We start from the raw sequence: 19432 nt of genomic DNA, 5'->3' as shown, positions 1-19432 counted from the left end.
CGCTGACTGGTTGATGTCGCGTCGCTACCGAGAGGGGAAAAACGAAAAAAGTCACTCAACACTTAACAAACCTATTTCCTGCGCGCGGGTAGCACGAGAACTCGCGAAGAAGCAAAAATTATCACCGAGTGGTCGGATTTGAGATTGTAGAGTTATGCACAATATACACTCACTCCCATATTGTATAGTTTAACTTTAAGCTTTAATTCGTTTCTTTCAATAAGCGTAAAATGACACCATTACATGGTATTCCTTAAGAACTGCAACTTGAACAGATCTAATTTTATGCTAATATACTATAAAATGGTCGAATAATTAATGAAGCATCAACTATCTACAAAATTAAACAGTTCAAAACTGAAATAAAGCTATAATTATTTATTTATCCTTCGCTTGCTTCTGAGAGCTCGCTTGTCATCCAACCTCGAACCCAGGTCCTCCTCATCACCAGATTTAAAAAACGGTGGCTTTGAGATTCGCTCGCTTTTGTCTTTTTATGTTATCGTAAAGAACCTCCTATGTCATTGACAGTAAGTAACCGATGCAAATTGGAAACTTTGTGGTATCTTACACAAAGTACGTGATGTCCAGAAGGGAGTGTATCACGGTTACTTGACTGACTCTGTGTATTACCCTTCATGACTATAGCATTGATTTATGACACTGGTACAATCCTTATGATGCCAACCACTTGGGTTCCATTAATAGCGTTTCTAAATATTTCTTTTCTTTTACTTTGTTGGAAATAAAACCTGATATCTAAGTCGACCTATTCACCTTCCAGTGCGACACGCTATAATTAACTACACTCCATGTCAAAACAATTCGATTGTTTCCCCACCGCAAAACTCAACAGCTTAGATCAACTTGAGTGTCTTGAAATGAGTGGAGAACTTACGAAATACGTGAAAAAAAACAAAACAAAACAAAATAGTTCCTCCAAGGTAATTAGCTAAAAGCACAGATTGAAGTTGTCCGTGTATTTCTTTTCCGTTTCCAAGATGTGTTGTTATTTCTCGTCCTTTAAGATCCTCAAGGTTTGTAGCTGAGTATATTCCCCTAAAAATCGACAAAAATGCAACAATTAATACCTAACTTACAATCCATTGTAATAAAACTAAAAGTAGTTTTATGGTTGCGTCTTTTCTCTATCAGTCATATTACCTCGTAAGACTAGACAACGTTTTGAGTTCAACGCTTTCCAATTGTGTCAAAACGTGAAAAAATGTTTATTCTAAACACCCTCTAATGGTAAAATGCGCACCATTTTCTCTCGTCCTGAAAATTGCATTTTCCCGCTTTACAAAGTATTACTAACCGCGTCATCGAAGCGTATTTCAGCGTATGGCGATTCCTCCTGCACTTGGAATTCCCTAAATCCTTCCTCTCTCAACTGAACGGGTCCTTCTTCCCCCACGGCAGTCCACTGTTCCCTGCGGCATACCCCGTTGTCCGTCGTGAAAGTGATTTCCTGTTCCTGTAATCCGTAAAGTTGACTCGATCCCCGAAGGCTATTCGGTGGCTCAATGCCTCCGATAGCAACATCTGCTGTTCCCATTGGGAAGCCCCCATTGGCCCCATTTAAACGTTCCCTGCTTGTTTGCTTCATCCTCATGTAACCGTCCCGACCCAGCTCCCCACGTACAGTATTTTGAGCCGACCCAGGGCGTTGTTCAAACATGCCATAATCGATGGTTGCCATCTCGTCAGCGCTTTGGGAACGTTTCAGTTCTGCTCGGTTACGATTTTGAGGCAGGTCGGACGGTTCTATCAGCCAGTCTTCCGATCTGGAGAAAAAAGATTGCGCAAGTTAATTACACTACACCCTTTTAGTTCTTGCGGTAGCTTGTCAGTGGTCAACGAGTAAAGCATCACTCTTTCGTATAAAGTCATCACAGAAGAGCGATCGCTATCACATGGTGTCAGTGGCGGATCCAGGGGAAGGGCCCGGGGGTGCCGGGGGGCCCGCCCCCTTCCCCCTACTTCGGGTAAAAAAAAAGAAGAAATCACAGAAGGAAGAAAAGATTAACGTAGATTAATTTGTTAACGCACCTGTCAAAGGCTCCGTTGCTGAGGCCAGAACTGTTCCTTCTTGAATTAACGTACCGCGCTCCGGAATCCGCCCCAGCAGCTAGCACAGATGCAGCGGTTTCGCTCTTGACCCGTTTCCGTCTCTCAGCAGATCTGTACCCTGTGTCAGCTGGACTCATAGTCATCATGCTTGAGCCTTTTTTGACGGGACCGACTTCTTCCGAATATTGCGGAGTCTCTGAATGCACGGTGTCAGCGGTTACATTGCTGTCTTGCGACTCCTCAGTTTCAATACCGAACTGGATGACTCCTGAAAATAGAAAAGTAAACGATAAAGTAAGCATCATTTAAAGGTTGCCGCAGATAAATTACAGTAACAGAACTGAGTGAAGTCCAATTTGGAGATTTCTAGGAAGGTGTAGAAATTACATCCTGGACACCAAAGGCAGATATGGTGGTATGGAGATGGTTTTATTGTGGCGGTCCCCGGACCGAGAATTTTGACTGTACTTTCAAATTGACGAAAGGCCTCACAATGATATTTTTTAAGGTAGCAAACACTAAACTAGGATAGTTAAGAATGAGGAAAGCGCAGGAATATTAAACAGTAATACGAACAACAAACTGAATTTGAAAACGTTTGCCAACTTTTTCAACATGTCCCTTATGTGAGATAGCTCTTCAATTTTGCTGCCCATTAATTTTTATACCTGACGGTTTAGGGTTCTCATTGCCCATCTCTACGGTCACCTCCTGTATTTCGTCTTCAGGGACAGCTTGTACACTGGACACGATATCCACTGCTGGTAACCTCCACCTTTTGTCAAGATCTTCAATAAGATACCCGTCCGTGTCATCAATCCACGTATGTCTGTAGGCAGTCAGACCTCTTCTCTTCTTTCCCCTATTAAACATGTAAGAAAAAAACTCAGTGAACTTTTGAAAGGGTATAAATGAATCCCAGCAAATCCGTCCTACAATGTTTTCTTAGTGGCTTTTTAACTTCTGCATTGCGACGACAAGGGCATTTACGGTGCATTTCTTTGAAATGATCCGGACCAAAAAAATGACCCTAGAGCACTCGGATCACGGATATGTCTAGAATTCCACGCTAATGAGACACAAGCTCAGATGCTAAGAATCGCAGTGTCCGCATTCGTAAAACGTCACCAAAATACACTTTGTCCAATTTGAAGTAATATGAAAATGACACTTTGGTCGTGTTTTATTGGAATCAACCGTTTCTGGTTGGTTTGGTTTCTTGGGTTTTTGGGTGCTCTATTGAGGAAAAACCGTTTTCGGTTGGTTCGATTGATCAGCTTTTTAAACCGGCCTCACACCAGGTTGAAACGGTTGAAAGAGCATTTGCATGATCATGGCTCGTGATTGTAACTCCCAGGAGTTGCCGTGTTTCAACTGAAAAACGATTCAGGGAAAAGTGTTCTATTGAGAAACGTCAACCGTATCAACCCAAACCAGTTGCGGTTGAAACAGTGATCCCAATAGAACACGATCTATTTTATGCTTGTCATAAAAAGCATGCAGCTCATTAACGTTCAATCCTGGACATAACTCGGTCGGATCAAGGTGCATCATGGGAACCGAAGAAGCCTTACCCAAAGTGGATTCACTAATTCCTTTAGTGTGCTATATGCTCCGCATGACGTGTAATCCTGGATCAGAAATGCTGATCCAGGGCATCCCAAAGAAATACACCCTGAAAGGAGCTACGACACGGTTTGCGCGTCTAGAAAACTTAAGACTACATTTTTCAAGTTCTTTGTTTGTAATCCGTGTTTATCTTCCCTATCCATCACCATCCTTGTCTCTTCATGGTTTATTATCATCTCTTTGGTGTTTTTCTATCTAAGTAAACTTTCAAATTTAAAGATAATTTTGGACATGCCCAAAATAACTCAAAATGCCGTGACTGAGTTCCTTGAACTACAGTGAGGTACGTGACTTCTACAACTAATAAAGAACTTTGAAGTCAGTTAGTTCGTAGAGCTGATTGGCTTTCCCCGGAGCAAGTGACTTTTATTGTAAATTAATTGATAATAGTCGAAAAGCTCAAACAGAAAACGGAAATTGACCCTCTTACGCTCATGTTTGTCATTAATTACAGGTGAAAATTATCGACATCTCTTTACCTGCCACAGCAAACATGCCAGCAGCAATAATAACAACAGGCCATGAGAAGGAGGAAAGACAAGATTCCAGCTAATATCCACAAAGCAATCACTGTTAAAACAGCAAAAAAGACATATGTTGTAAGTTAGAGCAACGAACTACAATAAAATCAACGATAAATAACTAGTCCAGTCACACTATACTAGTTCCGCCGAATGTACATGGCCAAGCGGGGTGGCCCACATAAATTATCAGGGTCAACAAGGGGGCGTTCCGACAGATCCAAACATTAGAACAATTGATATGAAGTCAGAAAACGACGCGAGTCTGAAAAATTTAAATGTACTTACATATTCCTATTTCTGTCTTGTCTCCTGGGTTGAAAAATTCACCTTCCGTGGGCCCGCCTACAAAAAAATGATTGAGAGAATTGAGTGGAATTAGGTTCACAAATCCCTTTTGTACAATTTATCTCGTTAAAAATACAGTCCATACCCAGGCTCAGTGGACATTGGTGAATATTCACCTCGACTTCGTCTCGGTGAACACTCGCCAATGTTCACTTCGCCTTTGGCGAATAATTGTTAAGTATTAACAATGATATCGATACACTTACTGGTTTTTGTACATCCAAAGACCGAAGTCTGCATACAGGGTTGCTCCGTAAAATTAATAGGATGGAATCGTATGAAACGCGTTGTAACGTTAACATCGTTATATACGACGGTCCCTGGATCTGTGTTAGCATCGAAGTCCTAAAGAAATTTAAATCATGTGTAATAATTAATTGTGTTGGGATTTTTCTAATGTTATAAAAGGTTGGTTCTAGATAAGTTTTAGTTCCTTGGGTGAAACGATAGCGTATGGCCATTTAAATGAAAGCTATTGAGCAATCCTTTCTTGTGGTACTGTTTATTATGCTGTACAAGGTGGCTCTAACGTTTACATCTGTGTATGAAACCTTAGTGTGTGACTATTCAAATGAAAGCTATTGAGCAGTACTTTCATGCTGTACAAGTTAGTTCAAACTTTTAATTCTACGTTTGGAACCCTAGTGTGTGATCATTTAAATCAAAGCACTACTCTTGAGTAGTACTTTCACGGTATTGTTTATTATGCAGTACAAGCTGGATTTCACTTTAAAGTTTATGGATGAATCCCTTGTGTGTTGCCATTCAAACAAAAAGCTGCTAAGCACTAATTTCAAGTGGGGCTTAAATTTACGGTTATGTGCTTTAGCCCCTAAATTTATCGACCGCACCTTTCGTTGTCCACCTCCCGGGAAGACACTGTAGCCAAAGCCATCCAAACTGCTCGAGATAAAGAAACTGGTCACCCAGCGTTCCTGACTTGCCAACTCCTGGCCTTTAGTGGCGATACGGAAAACTTCAACGACTTCTCCTGGGAATGTAGCGATCAACAGCAATTGAATACACTACTAATTAATTCCTTTACTATAGCAACAAACAATCCATAATTTAACATCTTGTACCTAAATCAATCTGGACATATGCCACGCCATTTTCAAGATCATCTGGATTTGCACACCAGGCTCTCTGGGATGCACCGGGATTAGAAGTGTTCAGTCGAGCCCACGATGCTGGCTGGGCAGGGGATGAGGTCTGATAGGCTTGATCTGGGAAAGGGCCTCTTTCTTCGCAACCTGTCGATCAAAATCGGGAACGGTGTTATAGTGTACTTGCAACTCACTCTTAAGTAGCCCCCGGGTGAGGGTATCAATGAGTTTCGTCATCAAAATTTTGGTTACATGTGAGGTGTCTGGATGTCTTAAAACACAAAACGGGTTTAAAAATTCAGCAGTTGTCACCCACTCTTAAACTAACCATAGGTTACTTTGACTTCTCCTTGTTTTATCACTTTACACTAAATTCCAGTTATGTAACCAAACCTTTTGCTACCGGTCGCTTAAGGAACAGTTAGTTATATTTTCCCTCGAATCTCAAAGTTTCCCTGGACTTGGAAACATGGAGATTGGAAGGAAAACAAAACTTTTTCCTATGGGACAAGTGATCAAGTGTATCATACTCCACCACCGCAGTGAGGCGGCCGCTATTTAAATCGTTCACGCAGTTTTACTTTACTCCCGAACAGTTGTCACGTGATATCGTAGTCTCGTTTTGAAAGTGAGGTCACGTACCTTGGCAGTTTTCCGTGTTGCATTCTCTAGATTCCACTACGGAACCAATACAGCCCAGTCTTGACTTGACACAAACGCGTGTGCGTCTCTGAGTCCCTGCCACGCCACCCGAGCGACACGACTTTGTGCATGGAGTCCACTCTCCCCACTGAGAAAATCCGGCAGCTTAAATTTGACAAGTTAAATCAATTTTTAAATAATAGTTACATGACTTTACTGCGTTTCCTTTTTTGTTGAATTGTTGTTGTTTGTTTGTTTGTGTTTTTGTTTGTTTGTTTGTTTTTCCTCTGTGAAAATCGGAAGTCTGAGGGACTAACAATGCATTAGTTAAGGTAGTCCTTTGTGGTCGATAAAACAAAATTCGCCGATTAAAAGCAGCTGAATAAAACATGTCCTCAGTGGGCACGCTTAGTTCGTCCCAGCGAAAGGAACTTCTTTCAGCCAAATTTTCTTGCTCGTAACAAAGCCCTACACAAAATGGTGAAGTGTCTTTTCAAACCGAACGACAGCCAATCAAAAGCACTAAACGGTTCTTTGTCAAGCTAAATCATTAATATGAAATTTTTTGAGTTGAACCCCAGACGTGTCTCAAACGGGGGAAAGAATTGAGTGCCTGTTTTCTTAGGCTAGTAGTCTGTGGGTTACTAACACCCAACACATTCAAGAAGGGCCTGTTAAGAATTCATTGTGACTGCAGTATTGAAGGATTAGGAAAGTGAATGAAGATGTATGAAGGCTTACTACGGTAAATAATTGTGTATGGAGAAATATGAGGATATATATATAAGGGTTATTGACCAAGCTTGTTCGGTCAAGATGGCTGGATATTGGCCAAATTCTTTTTTTGCGTTTTCATGAACCGAGACGGAGTCGAGGTCCCTAAACTCGCAAAAAAAGAACGAGGCCAATATCCAGCCATCTTGACCGAACAAGCTTGGTCAATAAAGGATTTATTATGTGGCCATCGGGGGAATTTTTCTTGCGGGGCGCAGCGGGTAGTCCCGAGCGGGCAAGATAGTTCCATCTTGCCCGCTCAGGTAGACAATCACAGCACAGGATTTGATTCATCTTGCCCGCTCACCCCGCTCACGGAGCTAGCTATATAATAAGAAGAAGCATACAGGAGGTATGCAGGCAAATGAAGCTGCATAAAGGTGTATGAAGGATTAAAACGGTAGATGAAGAATGAAGGTAAATAAAGGTGTATTTACAACGAAGCAGAAAAAAAGAGAACTCTTACTTTTTACACTGATGAAAATTGCGTCGATGATTTCCTTTGCCAGTTCAACCGGTGATTTGTTAACTCCAGCGGTGATGATATGTCGTGGATCTTTGGTAATTATTTCAAAATCTGTCGAGTTTGTGGAATTTCCAATACCGACACCAATTACAACAACATCCTGGTTATCCAGATCTGTCACAGCTCTATTCACATCGTCCACGTTATCTACCCACTGATTATCCATAATAACAACAAGGAAGCGTCTGGCATCTGGTCGCACGGCCGCTGATTGATACACCTTCTTAGCGTCTTCCAGAGCCAAGACTAGGTTTACGGGTCCAGCCAGTTTATTAAGCCTCGCAACAATGCGTATTAAAGTTGCTTTAACTGGTATGTTGGTGCCGAAATCTACGCGTGTCGTGGAAACGGAACCAAAGACAATCACGCTGTAGTGAATTCGGAAGATGTCATACTTGGAGACAATGTTGTTAATTGTAGTCTGCATTAGCATAAATGTGCTATCCGCTGATATTGATGTGGCACTGATTGCAAAGGTCAGGTCGATCAATGGCATATTAACTAATTAAAGCAAATAAGAACAATATATGGTTAGAAATGCTAATAATCTCTCCAGCCTGGGGTGGAAACAAACAAACGAAACCAAGACCATATTGCTAGTCACAACGAGTTAATTGAGATATCACCGTAAATGGTAAATAAACTTTCACCTGGCGCTAAGTGCGGGAGAACATGCACTGATCTGATGCTTAGCGCGGGAAAACCAGCTCCTCGTGCCAAACGCGTGAAAACTTGCACTTGGTGCCATGCAAAGCGCGGGAAAATGCAGATTTGCCAAATCAAATGAATTGCTTCTTAATCGAAAAATCCCAGCACGTTTTCTCTGGTGATTAAATCAAATTGCATGAGTCTTTTGCAACCAGATACCAAGTTTTGGCAGAATTAAGCTTCCGTAACGTTAAATGTGTTGTCTGTCTGAGGGTGCGTTCATGGGTGGGTGTTGTTATTCATCAGTATGTGTGTAGTAGTAGCAATCATGAATACCGAGGGATTCTTTGTTACCTTCCAATGCTTTCTTTATAATGGTCTCCGCTATAACAACTGATCTAACAGTGGTGAAGGTTGGAATACCAAGGAAGTCAATCTGGGTGATTGTTACTGCATTTAGGCCATCTCCAGTGTTATTCACAGAGAAAACAAGGATGCCTTGTCTTCTCAAAGCGTCACCTGCGCTAGTGAGCTCAGTGTCATTGTCGCTTATTGCAGTATCCGTAATAGCAATGAAAACTCTCTCAGCAAACGGCCTCCTAGTAGGGTGCGATTGGAAAAGTCGTTCGGCTTCCTTCAACTCTTGGGTAAGATCTATCGGACCGGGGTTATCGTCCGCAGTTGCTGCAAGGCCATTCAGGTCGAGTGCACTATCCTGGTCAAATCTGAAACTCGTAGCGACTTTGCTGCCGTAGATGATGACGCTGTATTGGACTTGGCCAGGTCCATACCGATGGTTAATCGTGTCTCTGGTTTCTGTCATGACAGTCAAGATGGCGCTTGAATTGATTTCGCTGGCCCTGATGGCAAACCCAACGTCGATCATAGGGATAGTACCTGAGGATTGAAATAAGAATTTTCAAAGCTATGGCTGTGAATGCCGCATACACACTAGTTATGTAACACTTTCTCGTGGTATATCATGGAATATCCCACAAGTCACTTGTATCCTCTTGGTATACTCACGAGCCCTTGAGTGAGTGTGTATACCAAGAAACTGGGACTTTCCATGGTATAACACGAGAAAACGTTGCATAAGTAAGTTATACCAAGCCACAGACAATACGGTAGCCAACACAATCAAAGCAACATGCGCGCAGCGAGCGATGAGAAGGTTGGGTATAATACCATCGAGTATATAAGGGCTTTTCTGTATCCTGATTGGCCGAATTTGCTATGGCACGGTATAAAATGTGATACCGACGTTACGAATAAGGATCGTATCGTACTTAAGTGGAATATTACAATTAAAAGCAAAATATAAAAGCGTGTGACGGCTTAAGCCTCTCTATCGAAGCGAGGCCTTGTGCACAACTAATCATTTGAAAATGAGTTTAATTTGCATGTGAGTGAAATCTCATTTCCATCTAAAAATGATAGGCACCTAGATTCGCTTTAAGAAAGAGGCTTAAGGTTATTCAGAAATGGCCCATTGAAAGTTCAATTTATGTCTTACGTCTCAATATCCTCTCCATTATGCGGTCGGCCAACACTCTCGGGTTTTCACCCAAAGCTGGAGATATAACGTCCAAGGGATTAGGCGAGATGACGCTCAGCTCATTCCTGTCCACAGCGCTCCCTGCCCCTACAGAAAGCACCAAAACTCCGAGGTCCTCCACCGGCTTCACCGCTGCAGACAAAGAGTTCGAATCTGCGCCAGAATTTTCATCTGTCATAACTAGCAAGACCTTCTTAGCATCAGGACGTCCTTCTGTCTCGTTAAAGACCTTGAAAGCTTCTTGCAATGCATCTTCGGGGAATGGTCCTCCGCTTATGGGTGGCTGGGCATCAATGGCCGCTTTCAGTTCACTTGCATTGGGGGGAAAGGTGTGGTTGAAATTGACAACCCTCACGACTGAGTTTCCGTAGACCATGAGACTGTAATGGATTTTATCGACGCCATATTGGTCAATGAATTGTTTAATTGTGTTTTTCATTAAGTCGTATGACTGGTTGGAGTTAGCTGAGGTGGCACTGATGGCGAGCGCAAGATCGATATTTGGCATGTTGGGATCTGAAACGAAGAGAAAAGGACCAGGGAAAATCAGTCCTCGTGAAAGTAACAAATTTTACTAATACCTTCCAGGACAACGCATAATATGTTATATCAGGGAGATCCTAAACTACTGTACAAAAAGAAAAATGGTATCAGCATGAAAAAAATTAATTTCAATAATCCGTGTTTTAGAGGAAAAATAAACGTTTTTGAAAACACTGAATTTAAAAAAAAACAAAAAACCTTAACTTCTGCTTCGGATGGGTTGTCGTTTTGGTTCAATTGTAACAGTCAAAAACTGCAAAAATTGTTGGATTATTAATATCATGAAAAAATCGTATAAAAATTAAAGCAACTTGCCTACGCAAGGTCCATTGTTACAATCCACTGTTTCCAAGTCTGGTCCCGGACAGTCCTTTCCGCCACCTGAGGGGAGTGGGTTGCTACAAGCTCTTGTTCTGTTTTGCTTTCCTGGTCCACATTGCGCATGACAGGGAGAGTAGATCCAATCAGTCCATCCACCATCAACTGCCGGGGAAAGGGAAGGAACACTAATTGCAGTCGTTAGCTTCAGTAAAAACACTATATATAATGCATCCCTCCATCCACTATGCCTTGCAAGATAGTAAAATGATGGCACTGGGCTCGAGGTTGAAACTCCCATCTTCGAGTGAACAAGACATCCGGTATGCTTACAAGTTTGACAAGGGTTTAGGTTTCCGTCAATCTAAAGGTAGTTTTGCACGTGGCCAAAATAACTCAGAGTATTGTGACTGAGCCCCTTTAATGAAGAGTCTGTTCGGAGTAGGCTGAGCATTAAGTGAGTTGAAGAGCAGGGAACACACGCAGTAACGTACTAGCCCCTAAACGTTTGGGAAGCTTTCCTTCTGCTTATTACTCATACACGTTTTTCAAAAGTTAAGGCAGGCACTAGTAACATATATATGGTATTAGTTAGGAGAATCGTCGGCAGTATTACCTACTGGCGGCTGTGCGGTTGCAGTTGGGGATGGTGTTGTAACTAAAGGGAAAAAAATTTTGATAACAGTTAATGCAAACTAATATATAATTATCCTAATTAGATGCCAGCTGATCGTATAGATAGCCATCGTCAAAGCTAGTACATTTTGTTTTTTCGTAAACCTCTCTCATGGATAAATTACAAGAGCACTCTTTTTATTTAGAAAGAAATGGAAAACCCTTTTTTCTTTCATTTTCATCAGCCATGTTTTTCAAAAGGGTGACGCAAGTTGCTTAGCTTTCTCGTTCTATAACATGATAACGCATCAGATGTTAATTCATCCGCGATCTTACAACTCAAGGTTTAAATCAAAACCGTCACTCGCAACAACCGACTAAGACAATTGACATTAATTCTAGGTACTATTTTTGCTTAGGCAAACATTTTATACTGTTGGAGAGGTAATAAAATAGATAAGTCTAACTAACCTGGGCAAAGCTGTTCTAAGCAATCTTTTGTCATAGTTCCTGCACCAACACAATCTGCCCCACCATAAGCTGGAGGGGGGTTGTCACATGCACGTGTTCGAGTTGACGTCCCATTGCCACATGTTTCACTGCAGGGAGACCAGGCACCCCAAGAAGACCAATTCCCGGGTACTGTAGAGAAACAAAGTAAAAGAAAAATGTAGAAACGAAAGACTTTTTTAACAGTTACGAAGCTGTTATAAGGAGGGGCCAGAGTAAAAGAGAGATTTCTCAACAGAGCTCGAATTTTTGACGGTCATCAGCGATATAACAGTGCGACGCTTCAACAAAAAAATACAAGAATGCAAGAACGCATTAAGAAAGACGAGCCATGGGTAAAGATCGAGCTACGAGCCGACGAGCGACCAGCGACCAGCGACGATGAACCACGAATCAAGAAACGATGAAAAACGAGCGGAGAACCACGAAGGTCGAGAAGTCGTCTATAAGGTAAGTTCTTCCAGTATATCCTGTATTATTCTCTTTCACATTCTCTATTTAAATTTATATAAATGTTGATCAGTTCAAGGATATCGTTCAGATGGGTTTAGCTTACCTGGACAATGCTTAACAAAGCAGTTCTTTGACTCCATTGATGGCCCAACACAATCTGCCCCGTTATTTTGTGGCATGGGGTTGTTACACTCTCGTGATCGATACTCTGTCCCATTTCCACATATTTCACTACATTGAGACCAAGGGCCCCAGTCAGACCAATGTCCATCTACAGGGACTACAGTGGAACAGAGAATATGAACAAAATCAATATCAAATCAAATGTACTTAACAGATGACTGGGATAGAAAACTATTTAAGAGATAATAATCAAGGCAAATGGGCTTAGGATGTTTAAGACTAGGCGAAAATGAAACCGATAAGGAAGATCAAACTAAGAAGGTAAAGCTTAAGATTTTGGAATGTACTTGTCGTTTTTTATCCTCATAAACGCACTGAAAGAAACTGGCTCTAAATAATGATATTTTCTACCACTTACTTGACTGATCGTGTATTAAAATTTCTTTCGAGTAAACACTGAACAGAACTTACCAACACAATTGTTGGTGGGACAAAGTTTATCCGTTCCCGAGGGACCGTTGCAGTCCATGCCACCAAAAGCAGGTGCAGGATCTGTACAAGTCCTGGTGCGAGTCGTGACGGAATCTGCGCATGGCGGGCACGGAGTCCAATCAGACCAGTCAGTCCAGCCGCCATCAATGGCAGGAGGTACTAAGAAGTGCAACAAAAAACAAAGACATGATTTTCTTCTCAATTTACGAACGCTGCATCTTCTACCGTAAATACTTTAGGTGCTTTTCTTTGGAATCATCCCGATCAGGATAAACGATCCAAGATCGCTCAGTTTATGGTGCATCAAAGGAACTGATGAATCCACTCAGTCACGGCAGCCGTATTTGTGTTCCCAAAGAAATGAAAATTGCCTCCTTTCTGAAATAAAGTGTTTTTTTTCTTCTTCTTCTTCTTTTTTATCGAAAAGTGAGAGGTAAATGGACAATAATTGATTAAATATTATAATTTACCGTTTTGGCAGCTCAGTATGTCAATTCGCATACACATGTAATTTTCAAAGATATTCGAGGGTTCTCTTGGATTAAAAATCACATAACGGGCCCGCACTGGGGAGGAGAGGTTCTGGACAACCACAATATCGCCATCAAACCAAGGACCCGTAAATGCCTGAAAAAAATCAAAACAACAAAAACAGTTCAATAATAGAGGTGAGGGTAAAAGGCAAAAAAAGTCTCCAGAACGTTGATTGAATACTAATTCATTTGTTTTACTGAAATGTTTACCTGATTGCATTTTAATTTTTCATTGGATTTTGCTGACTTAAAGACCCTTTGCATAAATGACAGCGATATTTAAATAACAATACTGATGCAACCCAAGCCACACATTCATGTGAAAAAACCTTTGTCTGGAAACATTATGATGTACAATGTATTGTTATTCAAGTTTAGGCCCCATTTTTGCAAAGTGTCTAGGAGGTTTATGATTTTGAGCGTTAGCCTTAACGTCTATAATAATTATTAGTAATATAAATCTACTAGCGTTCTATTCACGAATGCTCTCTTACTGGCGACCGTTTTCATGCAATCAGCTGCGCGTAACGAATCGTACACTTGTAACCTCCCAAATGAATCGTCATGTGGTCTGAATTGCTTGGCAATAACGATGTCAACGCTTTAGCCGAATGATGATGATGATGATGATGATGATGATGATGATGATAATGATAATGATGACACTATTTCCATAGGGTGCATAATTCCAGTCAAGACTGTAGTCTGCCTTATGGCCCTATATATATAGGTTACAGTATGACTAATGCGTATAATGATGACAACTACTTAAAGTAAGCAGCAATTTAATTTCATTAATAGTAAGTTGACAAACTTTACCCTAAGACGATCCCCTCCAGCCACCGTAACCGTCTCATAAACGTCATCATCCTCACTTGTCTTCAAGTAATACTGGGCAACCGATCTGTTAGTACCTTTTTGTCCTTGTACGAAGACTTGATCGAACAAAAGTGAAAAGCCTTCGAAAACAAAATTTCAATTTTAAAAAAGTCAGCAGACACGAAAACGTTAGTATTAAAGCAACTGAAAACATTTCTTTTTAAGAAAGCTTTTGACTTGTGGAAATAGTTTTAAAGTTTTGCATAGTTGTTGTAATAGTTTTAAAGTTTAGTGATTTCCATTTATTCATTTATTTTAACTTAATGTAAAGCGCTTTTGAGTATGTTTGTCTAGTTCTAGCGCTATACAAGTCTATTATTATTATTATTATTATTATTATTATTGTTATTATTATTATTATTATTATTATTATTATTATTATTATTAAAGATATGACCATGAAGGGTTAGGTATCACCTTCAACAATTCCATTTTCTGCCATTATTTTGAGAACAAAAACAATCTGACAAACTCGGTGAAAGACCAATGAAATAATAAACAGGGATACCATGTATAAGTTAGAATGTTCCTTAGGTAATATGTTTCAAATTTCAATGAAAGAGTCGAACGATTGTCATAGTACTGGAGGCAGTTTGGTCTAGTGGTTAAGCGCTGGATTTGTGATCGGGAGGTCTCGAGTTCAAATCCTCCTCCCTGCCACAAGATGGATTTGTGTTTGGTGATCCCAGATTTAACTCCTCGACGCTGGTCAGTCTCTCACCAGTTCCACTTTTCTAATTAACGAGTTCCTGTTCAATTTACAATATTTCTTTGCTTGTTTTAGTGTCCCCAATTAGAACAGTAGAGCTAACACTTCGACACATAAATAAAAGTGATTTATTTTTGTTAGTTTTAAGTTATGTTTGAGTAATTGTTGTGATTTACATGCGATTGTTTCACGAGTAATTTCATTATTATTTCGAACCTGAAGGAGAGTTATGCCGCTGAGAACTTTTTGAGCTCAATTCATAATGGAACTGTATGGACAGAAGCATCGATGAAGTCTTTGTTTGACGCAATATATCAAACACTCAAGACAGTGTTTGACCACATTTCCAAACACCGAGAAGAGAGTTGAATATACGACGCGTAGCGGAGTATTTTTGACAAAGTTCGAGGTGTTTGGAAATGTGGTCAAACAGTCTGGAGTGTTTGATATATCTTCTCAATCGAAACTAACACTAAGGAGAAAACGTAGAATTAAAATCGTAGAGATCTATGCTAATTAAGATCAGATATCCAAACACCGTCACAGTCATGATTCCCTTGTTTTAAACTTGATAAATTATCAATGAGTTTGAGAATATCAATCTAAAGAATGCAATAGTAGAAATTTGTGTATTACCTAAATCGACTTTGAGCTCCTGATTTCTAGTTGGGCTTCCTGCACACCATACATCATTTCCATCAACCACAGGCTTCCCTGGACCCAGGACACTTGATGAAGCAGAGAACCTTGCGTTCGGGTTGGAAGCAAGCGATGTACAACCTGAATAAACAGCAACAGAATATAAAGTTAGTTTGATGTTATCTTATTATTTATGCTCAAACGTAATTTTCGTTGTCTAAATCTGGATTCTTTGCGCCAGTGTGAATTCTATCTCCGACAGCGTAAAAGGATCTGGAAATTGGGGACATTGTGACGTCAGAGCGAGAAAGACGCTCAAGCTACGCTGCGTCATTTCCCCTTAGTTCCATCTGAGTATCGAAACCAGATCTCCCACATGCAACAAAGCGGGAAACAGAGTGAGGACTGGGTACGAAATTAGTTTCATCCCTTTCCAAGACTTTCTGCTGTAGGTCTATTGAAATTGAAGTCTTTCGATTTCCTTTGGGCTTAATTTTTTTGATCCATTTAGATATTCCAGGGGGTAATATGGTGTTGGTTTGATTTTTTTTTTCTTTTGCCTGATAATGCAATGGGCCAGTACAGCAATTTACCTCTTCAGTGACTGTAATCGCTTTTCTCATTAGCTGCATGCTTACCAAATTAAAGCCACTAAAATGGAAATCAATGGTGTTTTTGAGGGCGGGTCATAAACGTTACTTAAGCAAAACTCAATATTTTTCATAACCAGGTTATAATTTCTGCAAATAGGATTTCACTCAGAGACAGCAATCATTAGTCAATTTCATCTGCATCCTGTAGCTGTTTTAGCCCAATTAACAAAAATCTTCATATAGTAAATATAATTCCTTGCAAGATTCTTTAAGAAGCGTTTGTGCATATGTAAGGTTTGCATCTAAAGATTGGAAAGATATGACAGCAAATTGTTGTGATGCCCGAAAAAAACAACTTCATTGTTTAAAATCAGAACAATTTTTTCAGTCAAGCATATAGAATCACTTTTCAGATAACTAGGGGCTTTTGCAACGCTTAAAGCAGCTCAGTCATGGAATTTTGGCCACGTACAAAATTCACATTTATAATTACTACCTTAATAACCTATATTTTTTTTAAGATGCGCAAATCGTGACGTGGCTCCTTTAAAAATGCCAAATCTTAGACCCATCAATCTGTGGTAAACTTTAAATCTATTTTGATCCAAAACGCGCTTTTGTTTTCCCCTTCCGTAGGCAGACAGTAATTCCAACAATATAGATTGTAACTGTGTTTCAGAGTCCTGTAATCTTAATAAAAGGTAAAGGGTTATTTTGCAGCTTATTTATGAGCCCTTGCGGCTTTTGCTATTTTCAGTTAGAGACTTAGGAAGACTTGGGTTAACGAGAATTTTAGAATAGACTCTAGCAGCTTAATAGTATCAATTAGACCACGAGATGTTTTCGAAAACGCAAATAAATATTATATTTCGTGATTGAGATCAGTCTAAAGCAGAGAGCCTATGAACAAAACGTGACGGGAAACTAATAAACCTTCATTTACGAGAGAATATGCTCTTATTTTCTTTACTACTTCAGATAATTTGAATGTGACAGTTAATTACTACAACACTGATAAGAATAGCCATTATCGTGAAAAAGCCAGTATAGGTTTTGCTTGGAAAACAAATCGTGCGTTGCAACGCAACGTGGCGAACATGTAAGGTGTTGACGTGCGATATGCATATTTATCACCCTTGTAGTTTAAGAGCTGTAATCTTCGAGCGCTCAGTAAATGCACCATCCGTCACGCAAGGCAAAATATTGCATGCGTCACTCGTTTGTTGTATGTTTGACTAACAAAGAAGTTACTTCGAGTCCACAGTTGTGAAAAATAGCGAAATGATATTTTCAGAAGCTTCGACTTGACAGAACTTTGAAATGGCTCAGTATTCAAAATTCCTGAAAAGAGTTTTTCAAAACTGATACAGTATTGGCAGTTGTTTTTGATATTGCGTATTCATTTTCGTTCTTACTTTTCTAGATGTAAACAATTTAACGACTGTAAAAGATCAACTGTAATCTCTTTGAAGGCATGTGTACAAGCAAGAGCGAACAGCCGATTTAGATTTCTTTACTTCTCACTTGGAACAATCTGTTGTACTAACTGTCCTATTGCTATTAAACAAACTGATTTCAAAGATTACGCCTTAAATTGCTCTTCGCCGATATTCTATGGTCGTTTGAAGTCAAAAAATGCTTAAGGCATAACCAAATTGTAAAAGCATCAATTCCCGCTACAAATTTACTCAACAGGGTCACGTGATTCTTATTTTCCCAACAAATGCCAAAATTACACTTCGCGTTGTTCATTGAGGTTAATTAAGTCGGAAATTCGACAAAACGCCGTCTGCTGCGGTTCTTTAAATATCATGTGCCTATTAGAGTGAACGGGAAGTACCGAAAGGTGAAATATTTGACTCAAAGATGATGGTGTGCAGAAAAATCGACCAAAATTGCCTTGTGGTATTGTAGTATTGCTAAATATGTCGTATAGAAGGGAATAATATCACTCGATCATGCGTACACATCGCGTTACTGCGTGGTTTCAGTAAAAGACCAATATTTTGGTGGCCAACACGAAGGGAAACAAAACGACAGGAAAAGGAACACATTCTGGTGATATTTCAAACCTCTCTTTGATCTGAACACTGGCTTTGTTCGTTGAGTTAATCCTTCAAGACGAGTTTGTTTCCAAAAGCCTTTAGCTTGTTTGTCCAAAATCTCGATACGTGTCTCAACAAGGATTAGGAAAGAAACAGATATAATATCAGATTAGCGAAGCGAAGAGTCGTTTAATAAATTAAATTTCCTCCTCGCCAAAATTTCTTTTCAAACCAGTTTTGATGGGTAATTTGAAAACAAACGTTTATAAATTGCCTCAGCAAATACAATTACTCCCTCACAGAAGAAAATAATGGTTTATTTTCCTGCATAAGCGCGTTAAAAAATGCGTTTAGAAGTCGAATGTCTCGTGATATTTTAGGAACATTTTCTCGTGGTTTCGATATGCCAGTGTTTTTGTCATGCTGCTTACAAAACTAACAGTCTTCTATTTGGCTTATAATTTATTAAGAATGTAAGTACAGAAACGTTGATACTTCCCCGTAGTTAAAAATAACACACACAGAAACAAAAAGTTTGTGTTCAGATGGACGAAAATATACAAAATGGCACAATTTGCTTTGAGAGTGCGAGCTATATAAATGAAGAATATCTTTGTCTTTTCCCTAATTTTTCTGATACCTGTCTTATTCTTATAGCAAATCAGCTAGAAGTTTAAGTTCACTTCCTGCACAGTGCTTAAGTTGTTAAAAACTTGCTTCGTTTTGATACTACTGATAGTTTATCGGGAATTCAGACTCAATCTTGGTGGGCGTCAAAAAAGAACAGAACAGCAAAAAAAATAATTTGCCTTCCTCTTTTTTGACAGTAAGAATGCAACGTCTGTGATGCGAAAGAGCCTTTGGATGTTTGTACGACTTGAAAGAAGAAAGTTGGAAAATTCTGGAAAAATAAGGGCAAGAAAAAAATATAACAACAGCCTTACCTTGAGATACAGTACTTCTTATGTTTGATGATACGGTTGCAAACAGTAAAACTAACTGCCAACTCCAATGAAAGAGAGGCATCTTCGATTCCGTCAACTTTGCTTCTTGTTCGCACGAGGGATAATGTGAGCTTCTGTAGTGCTAAGCGTTCTTCTAATTTTGCCGATGTTGGTTACATTTCTTGCCTCTTAGCTGAGCGGCGCGGTTGCG

General features: G+C 39.9%; 1 protein-coding gene across 1 annotated transcript; it reads right to left on the bottom strand.

The window, feature by feature from the left end:
- Positions 1-180: 180 nt before the first annotated feature.
- On the bottom strand, positions 181-19395 carry LOC110068916 (coadhesin-like). Its single transcript, XM_089280964.1, has 22 exons — positions 19222-19395; positions 15637-15780; positions 14232-14371; positions 13350-13506; positions 12859-13038; positions 12368-12544; positions 11773-11943; positions 11303-11344; positions 10684-10851; positions 9784-10341; positions 8622-9164; positions 7560-8120; positions 6320-6484; positions 5654-5824; positions 5423-5562; positions 4778-4916; positions 4512-4568; positions 4182-4272; positions 2742-2935; positions 2053-2341; positions 1319-1787; positions 181-1059 (listed from the first exon to the last, which is right to left on the bottom strand). Exons 1-22 carry the CDS (start codon positions 19301-19303, stop codon positions 1033-1035), a joined length of 4665 nt encoding a protein of 1554 aa, XP_089137090.1. The 5' UTR covers positions 19304-19395; the 3' UTR covers positions 181-1032.
- Between the last annotated feature and the right edge of the window lie 37 nt (positions 19396-19432).

Source organism: Orbicella faveolata, unplaced genomic scaffold (assembly GCF_042242905.1).
Source record: "Orbicella faveolata isolate gen_17 unplaced genomic scaffold, um_ofav_v1 contig_48, whole genome shotgun sequence".
Lineage (NCBI taxonomy): Eukaryota > Metazoa > Cnidaria > Anthozoa > Scleractinia > Merulinidae > Orbicella > Orbicella faveolata.
Note: the sequence above shows the minus strand (reverse complement) of the source record. Positions and strands in the feature narration are given on the sequence as shown.